The sequence below is a fragment of the Martes martes genome, assembly GCF_963455335.1.
Source record: "Martes martes genome assembly, chromosome: 6".
In the NCBI taxonomy this organism is placed as follows: Eukaryota; Metazoa; Chordata; class Mammalia; order Carnivora; family Mustelidae; genus Martes; species Martes martes.
The window spans coordinates 42,248,013-42,270,884 of NC_137893.1; the positions used below are offsets into that span (position 1 = coordinate 42,248,013).

At 36.5% G+C, this 22,872-nt stretch overlaps 1 protein-coding gene across 1 annotated transcript; it reads right to left on the minus strand.

Moving 5' to 3' along the window:
* Positions 1-371: 371 nt before the first annotated feature.
* On the minus strand, positions 372-22,147 carry SPACA1 (sperm acrosome associated 1; the record flags this gene model as incomplete). Its single annotated transcript, XM_080807144.1, has 7 exons — positions 372-528; positions 1,474-1,594; positions 7,785-7,920; positions 8,559-8,665; positions 9,409-9,510; positions 16,413-16,469; positions 21,928-22,147. The coding sequence occupies 7 exons, from the start codon at positions 22,145-22,147 to the stop codon at positions 372-374; spliced, it is 900 nt and encodes a 299-aa protein (XP_080663270.1).
* Positions 22,148-22,872: the final 725 nt, after the last annotated feature.

Consider the following 22,872-nt stretch of genomic DNA (forward strand, 5'->3'; position numbering starts at 1 on the left):
AAGTCTAATATGCAAGGCATCTTCTATATTACATTTTTCTCATTTGGGACAAAACAGGCAAATCACCTTAGAAGTGATTGAACTGATCACAAATGTGTTTATAATATTATGTGTGTGTGTATACCCCTAGGTAAATGTTACCAAGTAATTATCTGAAATGGCAAATGTTGAAAACAAATTAAAATAATTTTTTGATCACTTCATCACAAAGATAACACTGACTAAAACAGCCCCTCCTCATATTTCATTACCTTCAGACTGTGGGAAATCACTTGCAATATTATTAAAGTATTTCACCATATATTTTATTTTTATAGTAATGAATCTGATATGCTCTACTGTCCTTTGGTTTCTTATATATCTTCCATATATCATTCATTCCATTCACTTAAAGCATCATCTTCATTTCCAGGTATTTCTGTTGGTGATTGGTCAAGAGAAGTTGAATCTTTGTATCTCGTTGAACTCAGCTCAGACTGTATCTCAGTTGTTGAGGCTTTTTCTCCCCAGAAAGACTTGACTGCCCCCCTGGAGAAAAAGCAGAAACAAAACAAAAGTCCATCAAGAACTGAAAACCAGGGGCTCCAGGGTGGCTCAGTGGGTTAAGCCTCTGCCTTAATCTCAAGTCATGATCTCAGGGTCCTGGGATGGAGCCCCGCATCAGGCTCTCTGCTCAGTGGGGAGCCTGCTTCCCCCCCACCTGGCCCCTGCCTACCTCTCTGCCTACTTGTGATCTCTCTCTCTGTGTCAAATAAATAAATAAAAATCTTAAAAAAAAAAAAGAACTGAAAACCAAAACTAAGTAGATATATATAATTTTCTATATTTAGAAGTGCCTCCTTAGTCATAATTTATTTTTAGTTTGTGGTGGTGTATCCACTATATTTATGGTAGTAGATGAGTCCTCAGACTGTACTCATGTAAGTGTTAGAAATATTCTTTTTAAAAAATGAATTGGGGCACCTGGGTGGCTCAGTTGGTTAAGTCTCTGTCTTCAGCTGAGGTCATGGTCCCAGGATCCTGGGATCAAGCCCCACATTGGGCTCCTTGCTCAGCAGGGAGCCTGCTTCTCCCCTGCTTCCTTGTGCTTGCTCTGTGTCTCACTCCCCTCCTCTCTCTGTGTTAAATAAATAAAATCTTTTAAAAAATTAGAGTAGGTTACACTAACCAAGTTTTAGAGTTGTGAAAACTACAACTGAACAATACACATATTCATTCAAAACTTTTTTTGCAATTACTATGTAAAATTATAAACATTGCACATATTTCTCTCTCATGGTGGGAAGCAAGTCATGAGCTCAGGTAGCCTGAAGCAGAATAGTTGCAGGAGGTATACGGGGTGTTGGACTGTGTCAAGACACATGTGGGAGGCCTCATGGGCAGGGTTTTTGTTTCATCAAACAAGCAGGGAGGTGGGGGACAACAAGGAGGACATCAAGTAAGGGTGATGACTCAGTTCAACCCTTCACCTACCAGTTTATAATTATGAAGATAAGTATAAAGATCACGAATATACAGATAATAACTCCTATGGTCAGCACAAAAACTAGGACTGCATCAGTGTCTGGTCGGCTTGATCTTTTCATTTGCAATTCTAGAGAAAAAACACACACCTGATGATTATTACCACTGGGAAAAAAAAGATATATCTAAACGGAAACTTTATAGCTTAAAAAATTTTGAACACAGAAAGAATTAGTGGAAAGAAAGTTATTATTAGTAAACTTGCTCATCACCTTTGAAATGTCCTTTTCAAACACGAAAAAAAGTCAAAAGAATTGAACAATGAACATCCTGTACTCCCATCACCTAGACACTACCATGAACATTTTTTATTATCCATTTACCCATCCTTCTACAAATTCATTGACCCATCTTATTTCTCAATGCATTTCAATATAATTTACTAATGTCTGCACACCTCCCATAAAAATCTTCAACAGGCATATCAAACAAGTTCAATACTTGCTTACATTTTTTCTTTTGAAGTAAAATTTATGATGAATTGCACAAAGATTTTAAGTGTACATTTACTCAGTTTTGGCAAATGCACACACACATATATAATTCAAACCCTATGAAGACACAGAATATTGCTATACCCCATCAACTTCCTTGAGCCCCTCCCAGTTAATTCCTGACACATCCTCCGGAGGGAACTACTCTACTGATTTTCTTTTCCACCACAGATTAGCTCTGCCTATTTTAGAACTTCATTGGAATGGAAACATACACTATGTATTCCTTCATGTGAGGCTTTTTTACTCAGTCTGTTTTAAAGATTCACCCATAATGTTGCATGTATCAATAGTTTTTCTTTTTTGTAGATGAGTAATATTCTAATTTGTTTATTCATTCTTCTACTGATGGACATCTAGGCCATTGCAGCTTTAAGTCATTATAAATAAACTTCTATGAATATTTTTATGCAAGTTGTTTGCAAACATACATTTTTCACTTCTCTTAAATACCTAAGAGTGGAACCGCTGGGTCATAGGGTAGAGTTACACTTTAGTTTTCCAAGAAACTCTAAGATCTTTGCCCAAACTGATTGTACTGGTTATACATGTTTTGTGAATTTTTTTTCTCTCAGGTTTTGGCTTGCCTATTCATTTTTCTAATGATTTCTTTAAATAGGCCAAAGTTTTTAATTTTGATGAAGCCTAGTTTATCAATGTTCCCTTTTATGGTGACTGTTTTCTGAGTCATAACTAAGTAACCCTTGCCTATTCCAGTATCATGCAGATTTTCTCCTATGTTTCCATTTTAAAGATTTATGGTTTTAGATTTTACGTTTAGGACAATGACATATCTCTAATTTTTATATATGTTGTAAGATAGGGTTTGATGTTTATTTTTACACAAATATCCACCCAACACCTTTTTTTTTTTAAATTTCTTCAGCGTAACAGTATTGTTTTTGCACCACACCCAGTGCTCCATGCAATACATGCCCTCCCTAATACCCACCACCTGGTTCCCTCAACCTCCCACCCCCCGCCCCTTCAAAACCCTCAGGTTGTTTTTCAGAGTCCATAGTCTCTCATGGTTCACCTCCCCTTCCAATTTCCCTCAACTCCCTTCTCCTCTCCATCTCCCCATGTCCACCATGTTATTTGTTATGCTCCACAAATAAGTGAAACCATATGATAATTGACTCTCTCTGCTTGACTTATTTCACTCAGCATAATCTCTTCCAGTCCCGTCCATGTTGATACAAAAGTTGGGTATTCGTCCTTTCTGATGGAGGCATAATACTCCATAGTGTATATGGACCACATCTTCCTTATCCATTCGTCTGTTGAAGGGCATCTTGGTTCTTTCCACAGTTTGGCGACCGTGGCCATTGCTGCTATAAACATCGGGGTACAGATGGCCCTTCTTTTCACTACATCTGTAACTTTGGGGTAAATACCCAGTAGTGCAATTGCAGGGTCATAGGGAAGCTCTATTTTTAATTTCTTGAGGAATCTCCACACTGTTCTCCAAAGTGGCTGCACCAACTTGCATTCCCACCAACAGTGTAGGAGGGTTCCCCTTTCTCCACATCCTCTCCAACACATGTTGTTTCCCGTCTTGCTAATTTTGGCCATTTAACTGGTGTTATCTCAATGTGGTTTTAATTTGAATCTCCCTGATGGCTAGTGATGATGAACATTTTTTCATGTGTCTGATAGCCATTTATATGTCTTCACTGGAGAAGTGTCTGTTCATATCTTCTGACCATTTTTTGATATGATTATCTGTTTTGTGTGTGTTGAGTTTGAGGAGTTCTTTACATATCCTGGATATCAACCTTTTGTCTGTACTGTCATTTGCAAATATCTTCTCCCATTCCATGGGTTGCCTCTTTGTTTTGTTGACTGTTTCCTTTGCTGTGCAGAAGCTTTTGATCTTGATGAAGTCCCAAAAGTTCATTTTCGCTTTTGTTTCCTTCACCTTTGGAGACATATCTTGAAAGAACTTGCTGTGGCTGATATCAAAGAGGTTACTGCCTATGTTCTCCTCTAGGATTCTGATGGATTCCTGTCTCACGTTGAGGTCTTTTATCCATTTCGAGTTTATCTTTACACAACACTTTTAAATTATCCTTTCTCAAATCTTTCTGCTCTTCCTGCAAATAAGTCTATTTAAGAGACAAAGCCAGTCTATTATATGTATTATAACATTGCTACATTGTAAATTGGTGAAAAGCCAATTTGCATCAAATATTACTTACTTTACCAATATATAGCTTTCTTGTGGTTCTTCTCAGTCCCCCACATTATAGGATCCTAAAGAATTTGTGTGGAGAAGGACCAGAGAGATCACCAGATGGAACTACTGAATTACACAGATAAGTGAACCAACGTTCAGGGCCATTTAATGATTTGCCAAGCTATGTTTTATATATTGTAATATTTTTAATTTTGGTAAGTACCACTCTACCAGAAGCAGTTTCCTATATGGGCAGTCTCAATTGCTTATTTGTCTGGATTTTCATCCTACTCTTTAAACACCATGGAGTACAATTTTTCATTTTCCTTAGTAATTTCAGCGCTATAAACTCAATTAGTGATCTCAGTAAATAGTTCCAAGTGTGACAGAGAAATCACATCATATTTATATTCCAACATTGTTGAATTTTTCAAATCTTTTTTTTTAATAATTTTACATTGACAGAAGCAATGATAGTTTTGTTTTTTTTTTTAAGCTAAAATGAAAGACACCTTTTAGGATTAAAACCTGAGAAGAAGAAATGCAAAATTCCATTCCATTTATTCACTACCCTACAATACTAGCCACGAGAGGATGAAGAGTGAGAGGTATAAAGATTTTACTTTATTTCAAGGGTAGTCTTCTTGCAAGGATCACTTTTATATCTAAACTACTTTTATACCTTTAAAAAAAAAGGCTGCATTTCCTTTTGAAATTTTTTAAATGAAAAATAGACTGAATTTCAATATTCTCACTTCTTAGAAAAACTAAGCTAAGGTTTACATTCATTTTCTAGGGCCACAATAACAGAGTACCACAAACTGGGTGACTTAAAAACAACAGAAATTTTTTGTCTCATAGTTCAAGAGGCTAAAAATCTGAATGCAAGGTATTGGTAAGGCCACCAAAGGCTCTGGGGCTGGTCCTTCCTTTCTTCTTCCTACTTCTGGTGGCTCCGGATGTTCCCTTATGGCTTATGGCAACATAACTCCAGTCTCTGCCTCTGTTTTCACATGGCTGTCTTCTTCCTGTGTGTCTTTGTGGCTTCACATGACATTCTCTTCTCTCTCGTTCTGTATTTGTGTCCAAATTTCCCTTTTCTTATAAGGACACCAGTCATAGTGAATTAAAGGCTCACTCTATTCTAGTACGTATGACCTTATCTTAACTGAACAAATCACATCTGCAATGATTCTATTTCCAAACACAGTCACATTCTCAGGTTCTAGGAGTTAGGACTTGAGAAGGGAGACACAATTCAATCCATAACAATGCCTAATTATAAAGACAACTATTGTGGAAGCGAAAAATCTGATGTTTAGAGGATGGATAGGAAATTTTCATTAACTAAACCGTATTTACCCTAAAGTTATTTCAATTGTGTACTTGTTTCAAGGCAGTACCATACTGTGCTGACATTTATAGACAAAATATTTGTTTGATATCCAAATAGCCAAAAGGGTCTATCACAGTGGTATTCCCAATTGTCATTTTTAAAAGAAACTAACTGATACCAAAGTGTTCTAGAAACATTTTGTCATTTAATCAGACCATGTACTGAGATGACAGAGTTAACCCACCAGCCTTGGACTGCTACAAGAGAGAAGTTGGGAGTTGGGGGAAATCGGAGGGGGAGATGAACCATGAGAGACTGTGGACTCTGAGAAACAAACTGAGGGTTTTGGAAGGTAAAAGGGTGGGGTGTTGGGTGAGCCTAGTGGTATGTACTAAGGAGGGCACATATTGCATGGAGCACTGGGTGTGATGCATAAACAATGAATCTTGGAACACTGAAAAAATAAAATAAAGTTTAAAAAAAACAAAGTATTATGAGCTGCCAAGGCAAATAAATAAATAAATAAATAATTTTTTAAAAAGAGAGAAGTCAACTTTGTTTCATTTAAGGGCTAACATTTCAGGATCTGTGTTCTAGCCCTTAGCTTACACACTGTCAAATGCATATTGACTTCTATGAAACAAACTGAGGGTTACTGGAGGGGATGGGGGTGGCGGGAATGGGGTAACTGGGTGACGGGCATTAAGGAGAGCATGTGATGTAATGAGCACTGGGTGTTACATACAACTGATGCATCAATGAACACTACCTCTGAGACTAATAATATACTATATGTTAACTAAATTTAAATAAAATAAAGTAAAATATTTTTAAAATCTTCCAATCACATGAGGAGCTATGGTCCTAATAAGGACTAGGCTGTGGGGACAAAAACCGAGAATGGCTCCCAAAAAGTTTTAATATACTGAACTAGTACTCACTGAAGTATTTTTCAGTTTGATGAGGTTTGGTCCTTTCTTGCCTTTTTAAGCACTTTATTGAAATTATCCTTTTAATAACACTTGATATCTCCACTTAAGATTATGAGCTTTCACCATGAATGTTTTTTTTTTTAAGGTAGTAAAAACATTAAAGGAACTTATAGTTTATTTTTAAAAGTCAGTCCTGAAACACTTTAGCTCATTTCCATTTTAATAAAAAGTGTTATGCTGAAAGATAAACTATAGCATAAATTCTTTACTTGGGATTAAGAAAAAGCTTCAAGAAATCCATGAATTCTCTTAAAAAGTAGCTTTTAGGGGTGCCTGGGTGGCTCAGTGGGTTAAAGCCTCTGCCTTCGGCTTGGGTCATGGTCTCAGGGACCTGGGATCGAGCCCCGCGTCGGGCTCTCTGCTCAGCGGGGAGCCTGCTTCCTCCTCTCTCTCTGCCTGCCTCTCTGCCTACTTGTGATGTCTCTCTCTGTCAAATAAAAAAATAAAAATTAAAAAAAAAAAGTAGCTTTTAGCATATTCATTTATGTGGGTATTTTTCTGGGAAAAACCTCCTGAGCCTTGATTGGATTCTCAAAAGAACTTATGACCAAACCCCCTCATACCTTCAACAACAATGACAACCATAATAAAATGGTTAAGAGCAAAATGAACGAAAAGAAATAATTGGATATATTAGGTATCATAGTCTAAACTGAAAGGACATGCACATGGATCCATTTTGCAAGGGAAGCACAGTTTCTCTTGTGTAAAGTTATATTCAAGACAAGATTTGTTTTTTGTGACATATATTGAGGACTGCATTATTATTTCATCAAAAAATATTTTCTTCAAATGAATAATTTTTGAAGAACCATGTTTTTATATTTCTTAATTTTATTATTTTACTATATCAAAAATTTTGTAAGCATCCATGAGGATTCCATGTACCCATTTTCACTTTTGTGATAGAAGTAAGAGATTATAACTCAAGTTAGAGCACTGTTCTTTGGAGATGCTTCAGGAATGCACCGAGTTCCCCAAAGTGAAACACATCTGACTCTACTTTGTGAAAAAGAAATTAAGCACCATCTTGTAGAAAGTCTAAATGATATAAACCAGTGGTTTCCCAGAGGTTGTCTCCAAACCAGCAATACCTAGGAACTTATTAAACATGTAAACTATTGTGTCACCTCACCCTAGATTTATGAATCAGAAACTCTGGGAGTAGAGCTATCAGTCTGGTTCAAGGAGCCCTCCAGATGATTTTATTGCTTTTAAGAGTTTGATATAAGCAAACCAAAACATCACTGGGCACTTACCACTTGTTGTATAGATTGTGAATTTCACAGATGCTATTATTTCATTATTATCCAAGGTGGAACACTCAAAAACCAAGGGATGAACTTCCCTGCGTACTTCCAGGATTGCTGAATCATTTGCAAGGATAATGGGTTGCTATTTAAAAAGGAAAAAAAAAAAAGTGCCAACATGTAAACTTCATGTAAACTTAAGATCAGGAAATAATTTATTTCCCATAAGGAAAGAATAGTCATTATCTCGCAGTCTAGGGCAATAATTAATTATGCACATGGATTTTAGAGTCAGACAATCCAGACATCAATAATCCTACCACTTCTGCCTGTGTGACCCAGGACAAGATACACTCTGCTTCTCAGTTGCTTATCTGTAAAATGCGTATAATGATAAGGATTACCTCATAGATTGTTACGTGGGTTAAAAGAAACTGTAGTGCTTGATGTTGTCTGATATTTAATAATCCCTCCATTAATGTTAACTATTATTATCACCATCCAATTCCTATACATACAAATAAAAGCTTTGCTTCCAAAATAGAATACTTTATATAAAAGTGATGTTTTTAAATTCTGATAATAGCTGACCCCAAGACATATGTACAGTTTCAGCCCCACTTAATAATGCAATTATTATTGCATTAAAATTCAATTAAAATCTTAATAATAACAAAGTTGTAAGATTTTAACTTCATTTTTGCAAACTGCTTCTAAAGAGAGTTTTCTGATAGCCATCAAGCATCACTAGCAATCACCACGTTACATATGTTTATTACTTACTTGGTCTGGCCTTAGAAGTTTCCAAATATATTTGAAGCGATTTACAGGAGATGTATGAATACATGCTAGTCTAACACTGTCAAGACTTTCTGAAACTGGTCTACCCCCTAAAAACAAGAAAAATTAAATAGACATATACCATTAGGCATTATAAATTGTTTTACACAAAGGCTACTTTTAAAAGCCACTTTCAGTGTTAAAATCAACTATATGCTGGAAGTTCTCAAAAGTATTATTGAGGGTTTGAATGTAGACGAGTAGAGAGGAGTGATGGATGCAAAGCAAAGTCACCAAAAGAAGCAGGTGGGAAATACCATAGCTGTGTGTTCCTTCAGCAGAAAAAATATCAAGGGCAACCAGTTTAGTGATGTATTAGATTAAATTTTGAGATCTGCTAGTGGCTTTCAATTTACTGGGTAGGGACCACCCTCCCGCCCCACCCTGACTAGAGATAATGAAATCTCAATGTAGTGTAATATGATAAAGAACAGCTTTCAAAGTTCCCAATTTAAAGTTTGCCAATCTACTCATAAAATGTTATTACCAAAGTGTCAAAAGTGTTTCACTATAGGACAGCCTTGACCAGAGACCCTGAGTATAATAAGCTTCCAGTGTATTACGGAGACTGTACGTTAAATTTTAGACATCACTGACAAATGTAAGGCAAAGGCAGAAAGGTACTCTGAGCTTTAACTATCTAGAGAAGTGGAATTTTAAGTTTTATTATAATTTCCTTTCAATATATCAATTGCTCAATTCCTTCCACCCATGGCAACCTGAGGTTAAGGCTATTTCCCCAGAGTAAAGTCTTCCCCCCGCTCATCTCCCTCCAATACAGAGTCCAACTCACAGCCACAATCTACTGGTCCACGGCATTCTTCCACCCGTACAATACACTTGGATTCACCTCCAGGGCATCCATTTGTTAGTATGACTTCTCTAATACCAACACCTTTGATGAAAGAAATCAGCAAATGTTAAGAAAAATTCATTCCACTTTCTTTACTTTTCCATCTAAATCTTTTTTGAGACTCTTCTTCTAATTTCAGAAGTTAAATTCCTAAATTCAGAGTGATAATGCTTAGAATATTTTTACACCCCTCATTTTGAATTATTTCATAAAACAGCATTTCCCAAAGTGAGTTACATGAAACACTAGTTCCTCTAATTGTCACCATAAGAAAAAGAATTCCAAAATTATACACATTGAAAATGATACATTAACTAAAATTAAATTGTCCTCTTTATTACAGGATTTTGGGGGAACTTTTTTTTTAATATGCTAGTAAATTATCGAGCTATTCTGTGTGAAGTTGCATAGCTCTAAGATGTAAAATTTTCAGATTTTTAACACCTTTAAAATCAGAAATCAGAATTTATCTTAGAATTGACAGCATGTGACAAATAGGCAGCATTTCTCCTTTTTTAGAGGTGCATGAAATACGTTTCTCATAGCTGATGAAAGTCTTAGATTTGATGAAATATAGTAAGATGCAGAGTCTCCCAAATTTGTCTGGCCAAGGAAGTTTTAGAAGTGGTCTTGGAGCTCTGAAGGACATTCCAAAAGTCACATTTTAAAACATAAATAAGGGGAGCCTGGGTGGCTCAATGGGTTAAGCCTCTGCCTTCAGCTCAGGTCATGATCTCAGGGTCCTGGATCGAGCCCCACTTCGGGCTCTCTGCTCAGCGGGGAGCCTGCTTGCCCCTCTCTCTCTGCCTGCTGCTCTGCCTACTTGTGCGCGCTCTCTCTCTCTCTCTCTCTCTCTGTTAAATAATTAATTTAAAAAACTTTTAAAACATAAATATATGCTTTTTAATATTTAGGTTGGTAAGATCTCTGTATTAAATAAAGGAGGACAAACTATTAATGACCAAATTTCAATTTCTAACAAGATAATCTCTTGAGTGCTATGGTGAGTGCTGTGAAGTGTATAAGCCTGAGGATTCACAGACCTGTACCCCTGGGGCAATAGTACATTATATGTTAATTAAAAAAAAAAATCAGTCACATGCTCCACCAGCTGAGCTAGCCAGGTGCCCCTAAATTGTAATAAATGTTGTCAAATAGCCTGAAATTATATTTTATTTGTTTGCATGTTCCAATAAAACCTTATTTATGGGGGAAAAAAACAAGATACTCTCTTGAGAATTACCACACTTTTTTACAACAAGAAATCAAGTCTTTACTAACAAATCTCAGCTCTCCATCGGGTTTGCTTTTCACCACAGAGTTGAGGAACATGATAAAATGTCCTATCTTGGCAAACACGACCTATGGTAAGTGACCTGTGATAAGAGAATGTAGCCACAGGCTAAGGAACAATTCATCTTGATTTCCCTGTCTACCAGATTCCCTCTTTCAGCCCCTAAAAATGTTAATCATAAACCCATTCTCAAGGGCAAGGGAGAGTTGAAGTCTAGGGATGACTTAAAACAGTGCTTCTCAAACTTTAGAGTGCATGCAATCACCTGTGAATCTTATTAACAGGCAAATTCTGATTCAGTAGGTCTGGAGTAGGTTCTGAGATTCTGCATTTCTAACAAGCTCCCAGATGATAATGATGCAGCTGGTCTGTGAACCAAACTTTGAGTAGCAAAGGAGAGGACTCTACATGAGATAAGGAGATCAAAGGTTGGAAGAGGAAAGATCTCTTTTCTTTTTAATTTTTCAGTTATAATTCCAGTATAGTTAACATATAGTGTCATATTAGCTTCAGGTGTACAATATAATGATTCAACAATTCTATACATTACTCAGTGCTCATCATAAGTGTACTCTTTGAGGAAAGATCTCTTTTGATTAAAAAAGATGCCAAAGAATGGCTGCAGTATAGCGTCACTTGAGTTTATAAAAAGTACCTCTCTAGATGCACAGCCTTATTCTGAAATGCATAAATATTTTCCAAGCAAGTTTATTTATGAATTTATTTAGCCAAATGCAGTTCATTGCGATAATGTGTGTAGGTGTGAGATTTTCTGTAACTCCAAGTAACACTAAAAATCTGCCTGGGTATTCCAGAAAAAGAAAACTTTTTGACTGCTAAAATATTGTTTTGAGAGTTCAATAGAATTTTCAACTAAGTGCTTTTTGTTCCTCTAAATAGTTGTTTTAAACTGAAAATATTTTGAAATATTTTAGATGTAAAATGTTGCCTTTTAAGGTATCTTTCTCCTTAGAATTTATCAGCATCTGACATATTATATCTTTTAATATTACTGTTTTGGGTTTTTTTATTATGTTCGGTTAACTCACATACATCATTAGTTTTTGGTGTAGTGCTCAATGATTCATTAGTTGCGTATAAAACCAAGTGCTCATCACAACACATATCCTCCTTAATAACCATCACCTGGTTACCCATCCTCCTCCCCCCTCCCTTCCGTAACCCTCGGTTTGTTTCCCAGAGTCAAGAGTCTCTCATGGTTTGTCTCCCTCTCTGATTTCTTCCCATTTGGTTTCCCTCCCTTCCCCTGTGGTCCTCCACGCTATTCCTTATGTTTCACGTATGAGTGAAACCATATGATAATTGCCTTTCTCTGCTTGACTTATCTCACTTAGCATAACACACTCCAGTTCCTTCCATGTCAATGCAAATGGTAAGTATTCATCCTTTCTGAGGGCTGAGTAATATTCCATTGTATATACAAACCACATCTTTATCCATTCATCTGTTGAAGGACATCTTGGCTCTTTCCACAGTTTGGCTATTGTGGACATTGCTGCTATGAACATTGGGGTGCACATGCCCTTTTTTTTCACTAATCTGTATCTTTGGAGTAAATACCCAGTAGCACAATTGCTGGGTTGTAGGATAGCTCTATACTTCTTGAAGAACCTCTATACTGTTTTCCAGAGTGGCTATACCAGCTTATGTTCCCACCAACAGTGTAGGAGGGTTCCCCTTTCTCCACATCCTTGCCCACATTTGTTGTTTCCTATCTTGTTCATTTTTGTCATTCTAACTGGTGTAAGGTGGTATCTCATCGTGGCTTTGATTTGTATTTCCCTGGTGACTAGTGATGTTGAACATTTTTTCAGGTGTCAGTTAGCCATTCATATGTTTTCTTTGGAGAAGTGTCTGTTCATGTCTTCTGCCCATTTCTTGACTGGATTATTTGGTTTTGGGGTGTTAAGTTTGAGAAGTTTTTTAAAGATCTTGGATACCAGCCCTTTATCTGAAATGTCATTTGCAAATATCTTCTTCCATTCCATGGGTTGCCTCTTAGTTTTGTTGACTGTTTCCTTTGCTGTACAAGAGCTTATCATCTTGATGAAGTTCCAAAAGTTCATGTTTGCTTTTGTTTCCCTTGCCTTTGGAGATATGTCTTGAGAGAAGTCGCTATGGCTGAGGTCGAAGAGGTTACTGCCTATGTTCTCCACTAGGATTTTGATGGATTCATGTCTCACATTTAGATCTTTCATCCATTTTGAGTTTATCTTTGTGTATGGTGTAAGAGAATGGTCTAGTTTCATTCTTCTGCATGTGGCTTTCCAGTTTTCCCAGCACCACTTATTGAAGAAACAGTCTCTTTCTCCATTGGATATTCTTTCCTGCTTTGTTGAAGATTAGTCGAGGGTCCATTTCTTCACTCTCTATTCTGTTCCATTGATCTGTGTGTCTGTTTTTGTGCCAAAACCATGCTGTCTTGATTAAAGTTTTGTAACAGAGCTTGAAGTCAGGCATTGTGATGCCCCCAGCTTTGGTTTTCTTTTTCAACAATCCCCTGGCAATTCAGGGTCTTTCTGGCTCCATACAAATTTTAAGATTGTTCCAGTTTCGTGAAAAAAGTTGACGGTATTTTGATGGGGATTGCATTGAATGTGTAGATTGCTCTGAACAGCATAGATATTTTAACAATGTTTATTCTTCCAATCCATGAACATAGAATATTTTTCCATCTCTTTGTGTCTCCCTCCATTTCTTTCATTAAGTGTCCTGTAGCTTCTAGAGTATAGATCCTTTACCTCTTTGATTAGGTTTACTCCTAGGTATCTCACGGGTTCTGGTGCTATTATAAATGGAATCAATTCCTTAATTTCTATTTCTTCAGCTTAATTTTTGGTCTATAGAAATGCAACTGATTTCTGTGCATTGATTTTGTTATCTGCCACATTGCTGAATTACTATATGAGTTCTAGTAATGTTGGAGTGGAGTCTTCTGGGTTTTCCAAATAAAGTATCATGTCATCTTTGCCAATTTGAATGCCTTTTATTTCTTTTTGTTGTCTCATTGCTAGGACTTCTAATACTATGTTGAATAATAATGGTGAGATTGGGCATCCCTACTGTGTTCCTGACCTTAAGGGAAAAGCTTTCAGTTTTTCCCCATTGAGAATGGTATTTGCTGTGGACTTTTCATAGATGGCTTTTATGATATTGAGGCATGTTCCCTCTATCCCTATATTTTGAAGAGTTTTAATCAGGAAAGAATAATGTATTTTGTCAAATGCTTTTTCTGCATCAACTGAGAGGATCATATGGTTCTTGTTTTTTTCATTTATTAATGTGCTCTATCATGTTGATTAATTTCTGAATGTTGAACCATACTTGCATCCCAGGAATATATCCCACCTGGTTGTGGTGAATAATTCTTTTTGGAAGGAACTCAAACACTTGGAAGTTAAAGAACATCCTGCTAAGGAATAACTGGGTCAACCAGGAAATTAAAGAAGAACTTAAACAATTTACTGAAACTAATGAGAATGAAAACACAATGATCCAAAATGTATGGGATACTGCAAAGGCGGTCCTAAGAGGGAAATTCATAGCCATCCAAACATCTCTCAAAAAATTAGAAAAATTCCAAATGCACAGGCTAATCTTACATGTAAAGGACCTGGAGAAAGAATAGCAAATAAGGCCTAAACCAAGCAGGAGAAGAGAAATAATAATTAGGGCAGAAATCAATGAAATATAAACCAGAAAAACAGTAGAATAGGTCAATGAAACTAGAACCTGGTTCTTTGAAAGAATTAATAAGATTGATAAACCTTTGGCCAGACTTATCCAAAAGAAAAGGGAAAGGACCCAAATTAATAAAATCATGAATGATAGGGGAAAGATCATGACTCACACCAAGGAAATAGAAACAATTATTAGAAATTATTACCAGCAACTATATGCCAACAAATTAATCAATCTAGAAGAAATGGACGCATTCCTGGAAACTTATAAACTACCAAGACTGAAACAGGAAGAAATAGACAATCTGAACAGACCAATAACCAGCAAGGAAATTGAAGTAGTAATCAAAAACCTCCCAAAAAAACAGAGTTCGGGGCCAGATGACTTCCCGGGGAATTCTTCTCTACCTAACATTTAAAGAAGAAATCATACCTATTCTACTGAAGCTGTTTCAAAAAAATAGAAGTAGAAGGAAAACTTTCAAATTCATTTTATGAGGCCAGTTTTAATATTATTTTTTGTCTTTGCCCCTATATACACTCCTTGAAGGCAAGGAGTTTCCTCTGCTTTATTCTAGCCCTTAAAACAATACATGACACATAGTAGGCAAAATTCAAAACATCATTTGATGAATGAATAAATATATAATTTCTGAAACACATCTTTAAATAATAGAGTAATACAACAAAAATTACTTGAATTCCCATAAAAATAATTCTGTGAAATTTCTCAAGGCAGCAAAGTAAATTACAAATGAATATTCACAAGTTTATTACAGGTATTCCTCTAATTTGTGACTGACCCACTAAGGTTAAAGTAAAAAATGGGTTTAAAATTATCTCAAGGGACAGAAAGTAGAATAATGATTGCCAGGGACTGGAGGGAGGGGAGAGCAGAGAGTTAGTGTTTAATGGGTATGGAGGTTTTACTTCAGGATAATGAAAAAATTCTGGAGATGGTTGGTGGTAATGGTTACACAACAATGTGAACATGTTTAATGTCACTGATTTGAATATTTAAAAATGGTTAAAGTACTAAATTTTATGTTAGATTTATTTTGCCACACTAAAAATATGTTAACTCAAATATAAATAATTCAGGTGTATTTCTTTAAAAAAATCATTCTGCTCTAGGTCTGCATGGGTTTTTCTGTCTTCTTACCATTTGGTTTTTGTCTTTCCCTAACTTCACTATCCTTTTTCCAAGCCAGTTTTATTTAGAATAAACTTAATTTCATTGTGAATTATCTATTGTCTTCTCAGTAGTTCTCAAAGTGGTTCTCGAAAGATAGTCTACTAACCAGCAGCATCAGCTTTATTTGTGAACTTGTTTAGAAATACAAATTCTTGGGTCCTCCAAAGGCCTAGTGAGTTAGTAACTCTGGGGTAGGTTCAGTGTTTTAAAAAGCCCTGTAGGCACTTAAGGTGAACACGTAAGTTTGAGAAACACCAGTCTATTATAGTATGTGTAGCCTTAATCCCACCCCCATGTAAGAGACTTTATGTCCAGTGTCCATTCATGTCATAGTTTTTGAATATTGTCTTCCCCCCAAAAAGCTAATACCTCTTTTCTCCAAGACATAACATATGAATTGGAGAAATGTAGATTTTAGAATAGACTATCACAAATAGGCAAATTTCTTGATTTGCCACACAGTGTGTGGGAAGACATCTGTGAGATGCATCAGAAGATCCTTAAGCTTCTGAACATCTGTGAGATAAAGTTTTACTTGGTGAAGGCAGTTTATGCCAAAAAAAATATAGGGGCTGGCTTAAAATAAGACTTACAGGTTGTGAACTGAAAATATCTTACCTTTCGAGTTTTGTGTGTAAATTATAGTTTGAGAGGTAAATGCAAGTACACAAATTACAAACAAAAATTGCCAGTTTTTACCTTCCTTTCCCCCCCAAATATAATATTGTTGATTTATCTGCTCTTTGCTACTTACCACATGTAACGGTGCACATCCCAAATTCTACTTCTTTGACTACTGTCGCATTTGAAACTAAACATAAAGTACAAAGATACATTATTTAATCATATGAAAACTTCTCAAAGGGAAATACTCTTACTTGAGGATAAGAAATACAAGCACTTATCATATGGGAAGCAGATAGTTTTTAGTTTTATTTAATCAGAAAAGCAATGTCATTCCTAGTATATTTTCTATTATTGCTTAAATCAAAAGAAGCTTAAACCTTTGAAATGATGAGTCAAATTAGGAAATACTTTGAAAAGGTCTATGTTTAAACTTTTATAAAATTAAAAATAACTTTTTTCATCAGCTCAATACACGGTGAGCTAAAACTCTATAGATCTAAAAAACAAAACAAAAGAAAAGCCTGCCAATCAATTGTGAGGCCCAATTTTTTCTATTCTCTATTTTTCAGAAAGATTTGAGTGCAACATTTCCATCCAAAAATAAGTCCTTATACCAAATATCCATTAAAATTATGTTGTAGAATGGTTCTATACATTCTTAGGTTAAGATGATAAACTATTTCCAAGAATTTATTTCAACACTTTATTTACCAGGATAATTTAGGAATATAAATGTATTTGCGTAGTTAAGTATTGTTGATTTTTAAATCACAAGTTTCTCTGTTTCTAATTGTTCTGAAGTTTGGCATTATTTCCACCAGCTATAGGATATAAACAATTCTTCATAGCAGATAGGACTAATGTCTCAAAATAAAAAAAATATTACATGAGGTGTTAAAAATTTTTTAAGCATTGTATCCTAAATTAACAATATTACATGGGAAAGTACAATGGAATTGAAGTCCAAATTGCTGTTTCTACAACTAATCAATTGAGTTTGAGCAAATTATATAAACTCTGTCAGACCTAGTTAGCTCTTCTGCAAAAATTTGGAAAGGAGAACCTATCTTATTTGATGGTTCTCTAATGAGAATATTTGTAAGAATTAAATGAGACAACATAGGTGAAAACATTCTGTAACTTATTTAGTGCTATAAACATGCTTAAGATATCATAACTTCACACTCAGTGCACATCATGTTTTCCTATTCTGATTTCTGTAAGACAATACTTTCATAAACACAGCTATTCTATACTTACAAGCACCAAATACAGTTCCCTGAATGCATAGTATGCTCTTGATGTATGTATGTTAAATAAATCAATATTGACATTGGGAAATTATTCAGACTATCAAGATCAATTTTGAAATGATGTTTTTGCTTGAGATGCCTGGATATTTTCTGTTGGCACATTATGAGATATAAATTAAAAGCTTAATCTTGAACATAGAAAACACAGGTTGGGGGCGCCTGGGTGGCTCAGTGGGTTAAGGCCACTGCCTTCGGCTCGGGTCATGATCCCGGTGTCCTGGGATCGAGCCCCGCATCGGGCTCTCTGCTCAGCAGGGGGCCTGCTTCCTCCCTTCTCTCTCTGCCTGCCTCTCTGCCTACTTGTGATCTCTGTCTGTCAAATAAATAAATAAAAATCTTTAAAAAAAAAAAGAAAAGAAAACACAGGTTGGACAATGAGTTAATACCTTTAGACTTTTATAACCTCTTTTCAAAAGTCACTAAAAAACTATTAATTAATCAATCAGCCCTATATTCACTACCTATGCTACTTTGAGAAAGTTACTTAAGTTCTCCTAACTTCAAAAAAAATTGGATTTAATAAGATGATCTCTAAAGTCCCTTTTGGCTTTGAGTGCCCATTAGGTCATTCAATGTCTTCCATTTTTTTATGGGAATCTTATCATGATGGGTCAGAGAAATTACATGTATCCAGACTTTAGTGTTGTATTTGTCAAAATTTTGTTACATACCAGAGTAAAAAGGAAAAATATGGTCTGAATGTCAATAAATTTTTATGTGTAACTCATTAAACAGTAATATCCACTGATGCTAACTGGTTGGTGTTAATGTGTAAGGAATGATGTGTTACAGGATTCGGTCCTATTTAATATTTTTATTCATGACCTGGAAAATACTAGTATCATGCTGACTGAGTCCAGAGATTCTGAAAAACTAGGAAAGATATCAAATATGTTCGGAGATAAATCTGGCTCTGAAAGTGCCACCGTGGAATACTGCATGAGTCTAACAAAATGAAACCTTAGAGAAATAAGTCTTGCACATAGAGCTGAAAAGTAACTGTCCCCAAAATATGATAGGAGGTCTTAATTTGATAGAATAGGTGAAAATGAGTGGAGATGTCAATAGTAAGTTCAATAGGCATCAAGACTGTGAAGAGGCCACCCTAAAAATCTACGTGGTTTTTAGACTTTACTGATAAAAGCCTGTCATCCATAATGATGGAGATAATGATCCTACACTTTTTTTGTTCTGACCAGATCTTGGAATGTTTTCTTCAATTCTGTACAGCACACTTTAACTGTTGGTATATACCATCAGGGTCCAATATTAATTTTTGAATCCCCTTTTTAAGAGTTAATATATAAGGTTGATATTTCATAACTTTTATTCTTCCTTAGAGGTGCTCCAAAGAAAAAGAGACAATACAGTTATATTTATATAGGATAAAACTTAAAGAATGAAACTCATTCTATTTTGCAATTATTATGTAGGTCTATTGTTGGTCCCTTTTATAAATGTAAGGATATAGGTATAGGAGAACTATAAATCTAAGGGCCTAAGTATAGGTACACCCATCGATTTATAAAAGTTATAGAGTATATAAAAAGTATAAAAAGGTATAAAAGGTATGGGGAAGTATAAGAGGTAGGAGTATAAATCTAACACAATATTTTAGTAATTTTTCCTACATTTTTAAACATTTTGTTATTTCATCATCCATAATGATGGATTTTATTATTTCTTATTGATTATTCCCAACTATGTGTTTTAAAGGATAGAATAATATGGAATAATATTGGAATATTAAATATTAGTTATAAAATGGAAGAAAATTTGGAATTGCCTAGAAGGATGATGAAATTGTAAAATAAATCATAGCTGTTAGATCATCCTTTGTTTTCTTATTTCTTTGCCCCTAGTATTGCATTGTCTTTCAGGAAGATAGGAAAGAACTCTGGAGACACCTTTCTGGAAGTCTTTTTCAGCTTGCATTGAACACAGTTGAAGTTTTGGAATTTTTCTTTCTTTCTTTCTTTCTTTCTTTTTTTGTCCATTAAAGGTAAAAAGAAAATTGACAGAGAAAAAATTTCACAGTTGTTGGATGAATCAGAAGACGAACAGAGAGCAGCACCTTACATGCTGATGATGGTGAAACTGATTGCATAAGCAAAATGAGTGAGAGATGATGATAACTTAGATGAATATCCTAGATTAATTTTTTCTAACTCAAGAATCAATGAATTAATATTTCACTTCTAAGTATGAAAAGGATATATGGTATTCTCATCTAGTTAGCCTTTCAAAAGGAAGGACTTGATCCTGAAATGTTTTGTGAAAAGAGGCTGGACCATACTGCTTTGCTAAAAGGTTATGGACAACATTCTTTCCTTTTTAAAGCTGTTTATCCATCAAAATTTACTTGATAACAGGTTTGTAAATGGACAGATCATGATGGCATGTATGTAAACAAAGGTGACTAAAAGAAAACAGATGATGTAGAAATGAATAAAATTCATTGGACCAATGATTCTAATCGATGTTTTTAAACCTAAAATGAAAACATTTTGCAATCATGGAGTAAATAACATGGTAGTCTCCTGATCAACAAAATACATAGCTTCACAGTTTTCAAAAGTATTGTGTTTTGACAATGCACAAAGTAATAAACTAGAATCTATTAGAGATGTACTTGAAATCTGGAATCAGTATTTATAAGATGGATACATTCCAGACTCATGCATAACAGTTAGTGAGCATTTAGTTGCATTCAAAATATCTTTCCCATTTGGGATATATACATCTTCAAAACCAGGAAATATGGAATAAAAATTTGGAGTTTTCCGTATTTATATTCTCACTAAAATTTCAAATTCATTGTTTTCATTAACCCTTTATTCTTACTTTTGTAAATTACTTGTAAAATGCCTTAAAAGTTTAAAAAAATGTCCATTTGATAGCAAATAGTGATGAATGTTTTTACTGGTCCATTGAGAGTTAAAAGGGGCTTTGTCAAATTTTAATAATGGCTCTGGATATTTTCCAATCTTACACACCTCCGACTGTTTACAGTTCTGAATTCTCACTCTCCCCAGAAAAAGCAACTGTGCATAAAATTGTACATATAAAATTCCAAAGTTCACAGATCAGGAAACTGAGACAAGAGAATGAATTAGAGAATGAATGAGAGAATAAGTAACTCGCCTAGATTTTAATTTGTATCCAAGACAATATAACTTCATTGCCTGGGTTTAGCTTAAACTCTATTTAGCATTTTACAGGTAGAACAGTTCAATACTAAAACTAATTCAACCACTTTTAAAACTAGAGTGAAGCAACAGCTATTAAATTTCAGAACATGTTTGTTGTCTAGCCTCTTTCACATTTCCAAAGTCAAGGACCTCTCCAAGCTCCTTGTAATGTAATGTTATGAAGGCAATGCAAACCTCCACCCCACCATTAACCTCAGATGGCTAATTTCTTTCCATAGCTGAAAATCACTGTCATCTGGAAATAAAAGAAAAGCAGATAAATACAACACCTATTCTATATGTATAGGAAACAGGAGATTGCCAAGGATATTAAAAGAATCTTGGCTGGGTTATTTACAGGGAAAGGGTATCATTTCTACTGATTTCAAAGGCTGCAAACCAGCAGCTGGACTTCTACCTACCAGGATGTGAGTTACTAACCAATATAACATGTATAATAGCTTGTCAAGTTTTAGTGCTTAATGAGCCAGCAGAATAAGGCAAATTTATGGACCAAGCACAGTCTCATTCTCCAGGTACCCAACAAAACCACTAGTTACTTGGAAATTGAGTGTACAAATCTTACACCACCACACTACAGAGGTGCTCAAATGTAGACCTGCATGAAGCTGACATGCTGGGCAGTTTTGCAGCATTTTGGTCTAAGATTTGTCACAGTAAGGGGAATTCTTAATTCTTTTGAGTTCCAAGCTAAAGAGCAAACGTGGAAAGGAGTAAGACCTCAAGCAATTTGGAACAGGAAAAAAAAAATCTACAATGGGAAAGAAAAACGCGTAACTGCAAGGGGTCAAAATAATTCCCATGGGTGAGAGGTTATTCCCGACTCGTACCCCTTAAAAAAGTGGGGGGGGGGCATCTTTTTCCTTCTCCAGAGCAATATTTAACAGCAATTCTGTAACAACTTTTATGTACATGCTTATTCGTTTTTCTTGCTGTGGCCTTGGAGAATTAGCACATTCTCTTCAAGGCCATTAGGCATATGAAAAAAGTATAAATTCGAGGCTGTCTGCAAGAGAGCTCTACGGATGTTAACAGGGATAATCATTCTCATTATCCTCGGACGGAGGGCAGGGCTTTGCCCTCAACTGGCCCCTGTCAAGGAGCCTCCCGCCCTCACCATCCTCCTCAGCCACAGACTGGGCTTCGTTCTCAGCCTCGGTCTCGCTCTCGGCCTCCTCCTCGGCCTCATTCTCGCCCTCGCCCTCGCCCTCGCGGGCCAAGCCGGAATCCTGGGCGGCGGTGACGTTCGTCCCACAGGCGGACTGGAGGCCCGCCAGGAGCAGCCAGCCGACCGTCAGTAGCAGCCCGCTGGAGCAGCCCGCGCCCCCGGGGCTCATGGTTCTCGGCCCCGACGGCCGACGAAGGCGCAGTCGCAGTCGCAGCCGCCGGCTCCTGACACGAGGTGCGTCGAAGAGAGGAGCCGCCAAACTCCGAACCCCCGAGCCGCGCCCGGCAACCATTGAGGCGTCACGGCTCGTCACCGGCGAGCAGAAGGCCACTTGCGGTCCAAGTGCCGTTGGAACGCGTGCGGGGTGGCCCGTCGCACCTCGTTCAGCACTTCCGACGGCGCTTGGGCCGCGCCGCTTGCTTTCCGGCGTCTCAGGTGCGCAAGCGGCGGCGGGAGCCGCGCGCACGGCCTCCGTTACTAAGCAACCCGCTAGCCACAACCACTGGCGTTTCTCGCTCACGCTTCTCTCCTATGAGAGACCTTCGTCCTTCCTACGTGTACTCCTCCGCAAACCATATCCCTAGACCCTGAAGCATTCTTCGTGTGACTTGGTTTCCAATTCCTCGCACAGATTATTCAACTCGTCATGTATCAAGAAGGATTTGTCATAGCCTTATTAAGTACGGTGCCCCAAACTAGATCCATATCTGCAGAAGAGGCTTGATTTGCAGAGGATATAGGAAGCGCTTTCTTTCTCCGATTTGAATCTTTTGTTAATAATACACCTGAGTGTGTGTTTCTGTTTTAAGATTTTGTGCTGTTTCATCAATTCCATGTGGGGCTTCTTCATGCTAGATTGGGGGATGGGGAGAGAGGGGAAGAGGGGAGCCTGCA